The sequence below is a fragment of the Populus alba genome, chromosome 1 (assembly GCF_005239225.2).
Source record: "Populus alba chromosome 1, ASM523922v2, whole genome shotgun sequence".
Classification (NCBI taxonomy): domain Eukaryota; kingdom Viridiplantae; phylum Streptophyta; class Magnoliopsida; order Malpighiales; family Salicaceae; genus Populus; species Populus alba.
This window is the reverse complement of record NC_133284.1, coordinates 22,122,871-22,133,931: the sequence shown is the minus strand read 5'-3', so window position 1 is coordinate 22,133,931 and position 11,061 is coordinate 22,122,871. Positions and strand designations below refer to the sequence as shown.

Sequence of the window (11,061 nt, the reverse complement as noted above, 5' to 3'; positions counted from 1 at the left end):
TTACCATAATATACTTTATGTTCACAATAAAACAATTATTTTTTCAATGTGGGATTTAATGCCCTTTAATATATATATATATATATATATATATATATATATATTCACAAGAAAGAATTTATTTTTACAATGTAAGATTTGAAACCCTTTAATATATATATTCTATGTTAAAAAAAAATTATATTTTTTTTTAATATGGGATAAATATTTTTGGTTTAAATACTTCAATTTAAAAAAATTATATAAAAACTTTTTAAAATACTATTTTAAACTTCATCATTTATAATATATAACTTATATTTATTTTTTTAATTTTTTTTGATATAATATATTAAAATTTTAAATATATATATTTTTTATTTTTTCAGGTTGATGTATAAAATTGGAACCAGATTTCTTGACTGATGCCATGTTTGTTTCCCAGAAAGTAGTTTTCGGGAAACCATTTTTCAAACTTTCCTATGTTTGTTTGTCATTAGGAAAATTGGTCAACGGAAAACACTTTCCGGTCAACGGAAAACACTTTCTAGTCAACGGAAAATACTTTCCGATCAACGGAGAACACTTTTCAGTAAAAGAAAAATTTGACTTGGTTTTCAGGAAAGTATTTTTCCTTTAGCTGTGTTTGTTTTCCGGAAAGTGGTTTCCCGGAAATCACTTTCCAAACTTTCTTGTGTTTGTTTCCCAGTAGGAAAGTTGGTCAATGGAAAACACTTTCCAGTAAAAAGAAAATTTGGCTTGATTTTCAGGAAGGTGTTTTCCTGAAAAATTTGGGGGGAAAACACTTTCCAGAAGTTGTGAAAAATTTAGAAATGTCATTATTTGCTGATTATATTAAATTTAATCCTTCAAACTTTTGATTGGTATATATATTTTTGTTTTGAATATTTATTTTTCAATCATCTCTTAAAATTTTATTTTTATATTAATTTTGGTCCTTATTTTTATAATTGTTATTTGCTTTTTCCTTATCATATTTTTATTAAAAATTTTTATCTATCGAATTTAGTCCTCAATCATTTGATTGTTACTTATTTTATTTGAAATAATTTATGAAATGTTGATTATTATTATTTTAATTTCTTCATCTTTCATTTTTTTTTAAAATTTTTTAGATTTGATCTCTATTATTTTGATTATTATTTATTTTATTTGAGATAATTTATGAAATTATATATTTTTTTTCAATTTCATTCTCATTCAACTTTTTAATTTGTAATATTTGTTCCTCATTATTTTAATAAGCTATGTATGAATATAGGATATAATAAAAAAAAATCATCATTATAAATACTTTTTAGATTTCATTTTTTTTTATTGTAAGTGATTAAATATTTTATATATATTAGATAAACTTGAAAAAAAATTAATTCATTAATAAATTATTTTTCAGTTCATTTTTCATAACACCGCCAAACATCAAAAAATATTTTTCCGGAATTCATTTTTCTCGGAATTCACTTTAAAAAAAAAAACCACTTTCCTACAAACGAACGGAGCCCTCAGTGGCTGTGGATTGAACCAAACCCGGATTTGAATCCAGACCCGAAATCTCCTTATATTAACCCAGAAATGAAAACCCCTTAAAATCCACGAGCCTGAGAGATTTCCTTTTGCTCAAGCTAACACGAAAATAAAAAACCAAGCATCCATCAAAAACTCACCAATCAATCATGTTGACAGGTATTTCTCGATATTCTCAAAAAACACATTATCCTGACGCTTGATTTTGATTTTTTAATTTTTTGGGGTTTATTTTTGAATTTCATGAACTGGGTAATCGCTGATTATTTTTTTTTGGTTTATTTTTCTGATGATTTTTTGGGTAGAGAGAAAGAAAGAATATCTTATAGCTATAGCTGTAATTTTTTTTTTCCTGGCAATTTACGAGAATCGTGGAACTCTTTGTAATAAGAGATTATTTTTTGGGTTACGTTTGTAGTTAGTGATTAGTGTTTGTTGCTAGAAATCTGGCAGTAGGATTAATGAAATGGGGAGTTTGTCCAAAAAATTGAGGTTACAACAAGCAGCTTATAGAAAGTTTGGCTTTTTAAGCAAAATAGAATGCAAGAAAAGGATCGGCATAGAGAACTCCAAATAGCTTTAGATGGAGATTCAGTCGAATTGGTTTTGTGTAGACGCCATTTGTGGGTCCTGGTTTTGAATGTTATCACTTGACACTGATCGGGAATGTGGTGCAAATTACGTTTCATGAAAATTCAAATTTTTTTTTTAATGTTTTTAGATTATTTTGTTAAAAATAATTTTTTAAAAATAAAAAAATATTATTTTTTGATACATTTCTAAATAAAAAAACACTTTAAAAAGCAACTGCTACCACACTCTCAAACATCCTTTTAGTATAGTTCTTGCGGTGGATCTTATACAATGGCAGTGTGTATTCTGTTTTCCTTTTTGTCTTTTTAATTCATTTTTAGAATGTCTCAAGCTCAGCAGAAGAATCGGAGCTGTACCTTTTCAGTTATCATTTGTCTAATTGTTTTAGAATTTTGGTGCTTCTTCTTCTTTTAACGATTCCAATGAATTGGCGCAGTGAGTGTAAAATGGCAAAAGGAGCTGTTCCCAAAAGTGGAAATTGACACTAGCCAGCCCCCTTATGTTTTCAAATGTCAGTTACATGATTTGACTGGAGTCCCCCCCGAGAGGCAGAAGATTATGGTTAAGGGTGGTTTGCTGAAGGTAATTAGATGCTTTTCTAAATGTACCTGAAAGTATCCATTACTTGCAGTGGTCAATTTGATTCATATTTTTTTAATTGTGATTTTTTTGGTGTTATTAAGAATTTGTCGCCTTTTAATACACTTGTCCTTCTTTAACTTCATTGATTGACAATGTAGGATGATGCCAATTGGGCAACCTTAGGAGTGAAGGAGGTAATGGTCTTTTATGATTATTTTACTGCTACACAACTCTTATTCTTGTGTGACATGATGCTAAATAATGGCGTACATTCTTAAAATTTTTCTAGGGTCAAAAATTGATGATGATGGGGACTGCAGATGAGATTGTGAAGACCCCAGAGAAAGGCCCTGTTTTTATGGAAGATCTTCCAGAAGAAGAACAAATGGTTGCTGTGGTATTTTTCTTCAACCCTTTTCTTCTACACATGATCTATGAATTCATGGCGTGCCACTTTAAGGAATTTGTTGATTTAAATAATAACATTCTAATCGATGTAGAAAACTGACTTCAGAAGTTATAAACTGTTGACAAATGGAATTTATTAGCTTCCACCCTTTAAGGAATTATTGATTTTTTTTTTTGCTTCTCTCTTTTATTCATTTTTTAAGCTGATAAACTTAAGGGAGGTTAATGAAACAGCTTCTAAATGATTAGGTTCTGAAGTGAATGTGAGCCTTCCATAAAAGTAGTTGATTATAGAGATATCACACAAACTAATTAAGCATGCATATGCTACCTTTTCCTGTGTTCTCCCCTTGTATTCTATGTTATAAAACAAGCTCCTAGATTGTAGGATCCACAGAAATGACATGGATCTTTCTGCTTTTTTTTTTTGAGAGTTGTGAGCGTTCCAAGCATGCAGCTAATTGCTGCACAAGCTGAGCCTTGACTGATAAATGACTACAAAACCATCCTTTGTCCTGGTCCAAGCAAAGCAAATGGAGCTGTACCAATTTTACCTTTGGCTAGGCTTGGCCTAGTTGTGTTATTGAGAAATAAGTCATGCTTCATCTCCATTCCCAAGCCAGTATTTATCTGTGTGGCTTTGTACTAATCATATGTCACAGTTTTGCCTTTCTACTGGACTGTAAGTTGCGGTCTTGTTCACCAATGACGAGGGAAAAGTGAGAGAAAGGCAATTCAGAGAAGAGCTTCCAGCTCCTTTGAAATAAGATCAACAAAAAGAAAATTAAAAAAAGGAGAGAGAAGTGGACCAGAACATGACTTATTAGGATATGCCTGTAAATTCATTCATCAATGGCCCATGCATACAAATAATCCTTCTAGGAAGCCTAAGACTCTTATTGTGATCAACATGTCCATTTTCACTGTCATTGCCTCTGTGTATGCAAGGTCCAATCATTCTTTTATGTATTGTCAAGCTATCAAATTTCTACCCTAAACCTGTTTCCAAGCTTTCTCATTGGGCTTGAACTTGAACTAAGCTCAGAACCTCAACATGGCATGCTATAAACTCAAGTTCTTAGTTACAATTTTAATCTGTCAGTCCTGTAAAGAGTGATTTCCTGGCTGGTAAGTCGTAGCATATCTGTATATCATCTAAAATTTAACGCATTAATTCTCTCTCTTTTCTATTTTGACCCTCAATAAAAACTATTTTCAACATTTTTTCTCCAACTACTTTTCATTTAAAAGGACATTGTTGAAAAGTTAATAAAAAATAGATGAGTTGGCATATGCCTGTAAATTCATTCATCAATGGCTCTTGTATACAAGTAATCCTTCTAGGAAGCCTAAGACTCTTATTGTGATCAACATGTCCATTTTCACTGTAATTGCCTCTGTGTATGCAAGGTCCAATTATTCTTTTTTGTATTGTCAAGCCATCAAATTTCTACCCTAAACCTGTTTCCAAGCTTTCTCATTGGGCTTGAACTTGAACTAAGCACAGAACTCAACATGGCATGCTATAAAGTCAAGTTTATAATTACAATTTGAAAGTTATAATCTGTCGGTCCCATAAAGAGTGTCATTTCCTAGCTGCTAAGTTGTAGCATATCTGTATATCATCCAAAATTTAAAGCATTAATTCTCTTTTTTTTTTTTTTTCCCTCAATAAAAGCTATATTCAACATTTTTTCTCCAACTACTTTCCATTTAAAAGGACATTGTTGAAAAGTTAATAAAAAAAATAGATGAGTTGGCATATGCCTTATTAACTATTATTAATATGTCAGCATAACACACGGAGTATTATTATTATTATTATTATTATTATTATTATTATTATTATTATTATTATTATCTACATTCTTATCATTGCATGCATGGAAAAAGACAGTGCTGATACCTGTTCTTCCCTCTCTCCATTTATAGAGCACAAACTTACAATGATCCTTGGTTATGCATCCTGGACAAACCTTTGATTGACTCTCAGTTAGAATGCCATTGTCTTGGTGGAATGGAAAAGTGAAATTCTGGATTATGCTATTATTAGTGATTAAATATTTGATAATCAGACTTTTCTAGATTCTTCATTGTAAATGCTATTTATATATATTTTCATCAATCCTTTATTAGGAATATCTAGTACTTGGATGCTTGTTTTCTTTTTTCCCTCTTTAATGTCACTAGATATTTTTATTTTAATGATCTTTTCTCACTTAATATTCTTGTTTCACTTTAATGCTAAATTTGTTTCTGCTGACAGGGTCACACTGCTGGCCTCTTTAATCTAGGGAACACTTGCTACATGAACTCAACAGTACAATGCCTGCATTCTGTTCCAGAGTTGAAGTCTGCTTTAGTCAGGTGAGTTCTCTTTGTGAATGTCTCTGAAACTAGTTTTCAAGTTGCAGATCAAATGTGGATACTTTTGTTATCTATGTTATATTGTTATCTATGTGAAATTTGGGCAGCTATCCATCTCAAAAAAGCAGTGATTTGGATCATACATCTCATATGCTGACAGCTGCGACTCGAGAACTATTTAATGAGCTGGATAAAAGTGTAAAGCCTGTGGCACCTATGCAGTTCTGGATGGTTTGTACTCTGCTCCTGCAGTATTTGCAGCATTTATTGACATCTTTTCTATTTGAGAAGCTTTCAGGAATACAACATATAAATGGGATGAAGTCCCACTATGAATGTTGGACGCACCTTTTTCAAACATATTATTGTTTAACAAGCTGTCACATATGTGGAGTCTTACTGATTTGAGCTGAAGAAATGTATTCCAGAAAACTAGAATGTTGCAGGGCAAAGAACTCTGATTATATGGATGTTAACATTGATCTTATTTATTAGGACTTTCATATTACCCATTCCATGCTTAATACCGTGTAAACATAATTAGTGTAAACATAATTAGGTTTAGTTCCTAATGATGTACAAAACATCTGCCTTTAATAGTGCAAACTCTTGCACATTATTGTCATCATTAGGTTTTCAGTTTTGCAGTCCATCAATTGATTGATGTTTACCATGATAAGCCTATATTTGAATTTTGGCATACCTCGAAATTATTGTTTTTACATTATTGCGCTTTGATTGTTTGGAAACAGGGGAAAACGCATACTGCATTTTACTTTACCCATTTACTTTTGCAGGTATTGCGCAAAAAGTATCCGCAATTTGGTCAATTGCATAATGGAGTCTACATGCAGCAGGTTTTTCCAAATATCAATATCCATTACATAACAGTTGTAACAATATAATTTCTTGTAATGATGATCTATGCATTTTTGAAATGTAACAGGATGCTGAAGAATGTTGGACACAACTTTTATACACCCTTTCACAATCACTTAGATCACCGAGTTTTAGGTAGTTTTGTTTTGTGTTTTTCTGAATATGAAACATTGTCCATGCACATTTCTTAGTTGAATTGAGCTTCATAGACCATAGAAGCATGCTTTTGCTCTATAGTGGATGCCATCAACAGTCAAAACTTTTACTCCATTTCAGTTCGGAAATTCGTTGGAGATTGTTTTTGTACAAGTATAATTCCCTATATAGAACTTATTGGTTTAAATATCGTTGCTTATTCAGAATGCTTGCTTTCTGTATGGATACTTACCTTCTTGATTTTGACCTTTTATAACCAGCAGTGAAAATCCAGATACAATCAAGGCACTTTTTGGCATTGAACTTGTAAGCAGGTGGATATCTTCACCTCTGTTTTCATAGCAGTTGGATTGTAGCTGAAGTCACATTTAGCAAAAGAATAAGTGCTACATTTCTAAGCTTGCTTTTACTGCTGGATTGTCATTGATGCATTTTAAATGATTATGAGCGTCTCCATTTGGCTAGGGACTACAATCTTTGACAAAGTTTTTGTATGTGATATTGGTTGCTAGGGTGCATTGCCAAGAAAGTGGTGAAGAAAGCTCAGAGACAGAATCAGTTTACTCACTTAAATGCCACATATCACAAGAGGTGAACCATTTGCATGAAGGACTGAAGCATGTAAGATTTACTAATTATTCTGTTACCAGGATTTCATTCTTTTCCTTTTATTTGATTTTGGTATGTTGAATGCTTTGTGTATTCCTTTGCAATAGTCTGGTTTGTGCTTGCACTTTACTAGCTCTTGATAATCATGTGTCTTGTTGGAAGCTTTTGCAAAATGAATCTGATTCCACTTCTCTGTCTCTCAATTGCACAGACCCAAATGCAAGGCACAAGGCCACTCAGTGGCCATGGCCTCCCCCAAAACTTTTAAGAAACTCATATTTCTCCTGATCATATGTACCCTGAAAACTAAAAAACATGGAAATTTAGCAATTGAAAGGCAATCAATCTAAGTTAAATATGAGATGTCATCCTATTTAAAGTAAATCAACTGTAGCAGCCAATTGCATTTGCTCATATTGGCTTGAAAACTTATAATGAAACAATATTTCTTCAAAAATATTTTTTTAAAGATAAAATAGGCATATATATTTGGAAGGAGAATACTCATATCTATTCTTACAAAATGAGCAGCCAAAACATTTATGCATTGGTGCATGCAAATTGTTAAATTATTGACACCTCAATCCTGTAACCCAAGAAAATTTCTTGCGCAATCCCTGCTGCTCGTCTTTGTGAACTGCAACAATAATTTGTGTAGGCACAATGTCATTACATCAAGTGTTAATTGTCCATGGGCTGGAAGATAGTGACTATAGAAGGTTTTGGTTATTGATAAATAACAGCAGTACTCAATTTTAGGATCTTGCCCTTTCAGTGTTCTCTTGCACAAGTTCTGCATGCCAGTCCTCTGGTCTCTACCTTACAGATGAGTTGAAGACATTTTAGTGCTAGTCACCCACCTTGGCAAATAGAATACCAAGTCAACCAGGCCTCAATTCCTAACTAATTGTTTTGGCTATGGGTCCTTTTGCTCCATTTCACACAATAGTACACTGAATCTGCTACAATATCACAGTAGAAAAGAAAAGCTTCATAGCTATTGCTTGTGCTTGCATTTGTAGTTGTATTAACCTCATCGCCAAGGAACTTTTCATGATTAACATGGCCGGCTTATCATCTGAAGGTAAAAAGTCTGGCTTTTAGTAGACAATGCAACCATGTGGAAATACTACTCTTGAGAATTGAGATCTTTGTATTTAACTACAATAAACGGTAGAATTCTTACAATGGACTATTACTTGAATATTTAAATCAAAATAAATAGAAATGCTTTTTATCAACTAGTGGCTAATGATTCCCAAGTTAGTGACCAACCTATAAATGCAGCTAATATAGCTGATTACTCTGGTTCTTTTTATAAAACCTGATTTCTCTTTTGAGACAATTTCACTAGCCAGTCTGTAGTTTTATGTGGCATCACTAGATTCACTACCTATCACTTCCCACGCCTCAACTTGAAAATAATATCTTGTGTTTTGTTGTGTTGTGTGTGTGAGAGTATACACATGCATGCACACGCGCGCGCGCACGCACACACACGTTAAATGCCCTGTATTAGTATATCTTAATCTTACTGGTTACAGGGTTTGAAGTCTGAATTGGAGAAGGCTTCTCCCTGCTTGGGTCGTAGTGCAATTTACCTGAAAGAGTCCCGTATCAATGCCTTGCCAAGGTAATAACCTTCCATTTTGGCTTTTTCTACATTGTGATTTCCCCTTTTCAAACTCTGCTATTTCTCTTTATTTTTATAATTTTTTCCTCTTAGAAGAATGAAATTTCTGAAGGCACATATTTGTTTTCAAGGTACCTAACTGTTCAGTTTGTTCGTTTTTTCTGGAAGAGGGAATCAAATCAGAAGGCCAAGATTTTACGGGTAATAGGGGTTTTCTGTTACAAATGAGAAGTGACTTCAAAAGTTCTGTTTCTGTGGTTGTAAAATGGCTTGTTTAATTGAAGGGATTGGATGCTCTGCTTGCCCGAAAAGATTAATAAAAGCCATACTTTTTAATGTTTATATGATGCAACCTTTTTAAAATTACTGTCTTTCTTAGAAAGTGGATTACCCATTACAACTGGATGTCTACGATTTTTGCTCTGATGATCTTTGCAAAAAATTAGAAGCACCTCGCCAGGTATATTTTTATCCTTTTGTTTCAGTGCTCAGTATGTAAGGGTGCTAAAGTTTTGATGATGATGATTATGATTATTCTTTACATCTCATAACTCAGATTTTAAGAGATGAGGAGGGTAAAAAGGCTGGTTTGAAAGCCAAGGAGAAGACCTCGGGTTCAAAAGACAATGATGTCAAGATGACTGATGTGGAGGTGAGTAGATGGTTGAATTATACAAATAGATAAGACCAATGGATATTATTGATATATCTTACCCTCTTGTTTTCTGTTTAGAGGCCATCAAATGAGAGTGGAGAATCATCAAAGCCTACCTCCAAAGAAGGTGAAAACTTCTAAATTTCTCCTGCTTGTGATTGAAGCATCTTTTTTTGGTATTTCTATTTTTCTTTTATCGAGGGTCTCCAGGAGATGCTTTGTGTTTGACTTCCAGGGGACTGCACTTGCAGTTTGTATTGATAATGTTTGTTACTTTTTGTGTCTGGCTGTGCTTCCTGGATGTTGTGAAAGATTTTGGGCCAGAGATGCTTTCTGTGCATATAAGATGATATTGCAGCCTTCATTGTATTAAATTTTTCAAAGTTAACTCTACCAATGCTGCATTTTTTTAGAGATGCTAAATATAATGGAAACTGTTTGTATTTATAAATGACTGATTTTTAATTTGCTACTTTCCTCTCCCAAAGTTGTCTTTACTGGGGAATACACCTAGTTTCCAGTGCTAATAGTTGACCTTCTACTGCAAGTGCATCTGTGAAAGTGCAGTCTTTAATGCTCTCGCTTTGTGCCCCAGGTGGTCCTACAGATAAAAAGTCACATTTAACTGGAATATATGATTTGGTAGCTGTGCTCACTCATAAGGGAAGGAGTGCTGATTCAGGACATTATGTTGCATGGGTCAAGCAAGAAAGTGGTAAGTTCTCTAACGAGTTTGTTCAGTGTTTTGTCACTATGTTATTTGGATCGACTTGGGTTTTTCAACTGATGAACTCTCAATGTTTATCCCAGGGAAATGGATTGAGTTTGATGATGACAATCCTGTTCCACAACGGGAGGAAGATATAACTAAGCTCTCTGGAGGAGGTAAGCTAGCCTGATTGGATAATGGGCTTGTGTGGTGGGAAAATTCTGCATACTTATTCTTGCTTCTTTGTTTTTTATAATCACATTCTCATCAAGGACCGCCATTTTATTCTTAAGTGAAAACTGTCTTTGTTTATTCTGATGAATTTCTATCTTTTGATCTTAGGTGATTGGCATATGGCTTACATTTGCATGTACAAGGCACGAACTGTCCCAATGTAATTTTTTCTAATCCCATCATTTTTAGATTCAAGTCACCACTGGATTTCTTCGTAGGATCCATATTGTAAAATGGACAGTAGATTTTTACAGAATTGGGTTTGTTGTGCTTATAGGAGTTGTCTTGTCTTATGCATGTTATGACTGTATGGCATAGGCTCATTGTTTATGATTTCGGACTTCTAGTTATCTAGAACCTCATCAGAAATCAGAGCTCAGATGTTGTAATTCTCATTTGTCCTGTTAAGAAATGCATGAATATGGTCAACAGCTTCTATTGAATCACAAATAATTAGTTATCAAGATTTAAATTTATTGTAGTTTTAATTTTTTTTTTTTTTTTTGGGGGGGCGGGGGTTTGCTCTTTCTAGACTTTAAAATCGTCTATGATAATAAGGCCTTCCAAATTTAATTGTGGCCAAAAGAATCAGTTAGATATGTTTTTGAAGTAACGATGCGATTCATTTTTTATTCCTTCTTTTTAGAAACTGAATCCCAAGTGGAGTTATGTAGCAACCTCGGAAACCAAACCAGATGTTCTAAGCATTTG

At 33.2% G+C, this 11,061-nt stretch overlaps 1 protein-coding gene across 4 annotated transcripts; it reads left to right on the top strand.

The window, feature by feature from the left end:
- The first annotated feature begins 1,500 nt into the window (after window positions 1-1,500).
- On the top strand, window positions 1,501-10,831 carry LOC118040926 (ubiquitin carboxyl-terminal hydrolase 7). 4 transcript variants are annotated; one of them, XM_035048006.2, is made up of 18 exons: window positions 1,501-1,683; window positions 2,555-2,700; window positions 2,859-2,894; window positions 2,990-3,097; window positions 5,375-5,475; window positions 5,583-5,706; window positions 6,273-6,332; window positions 6,422-6,489; window positions 6,774-6,824; window positions 7,023-7,131; window positions 8,664-8,752; window positions 8,884-8,953; window positions 9,132-9,212; window positions 9,309-9,404; window positions 9,486-9,534; window positions 10,015-10,122; window positions 10,218-10,292; window positions 10,459-10,831. In XM_035048006.2, the coding sequence occupies exons 1-18, from the start codon at window positions 1,674-1,676 to the stop codon at window positions 10,512-10,514; spliced, it is 1,437 nt and encodes a 478-aa protein (XP_034903897.1). In that variant the 5' UTR covers window positions 1,501-1,673; the 3' UTR covers window positions 10,515-10,831. The 4 variants fall into 4 exon arrangements, with proteins under 4 accessions (XP_034903897.1, XP_034903895.1, XP_034903896.1 ...); XM_035048004.2 differs by having other exon boundaries at window positions 10,003-10,122; XM_035048005.2 differs by having other exon boundaries at window positions 6,771-6,824.
- The last annotated feature ends 230 nt before the right edge of the window (window positions 10,832-11,061 follow it).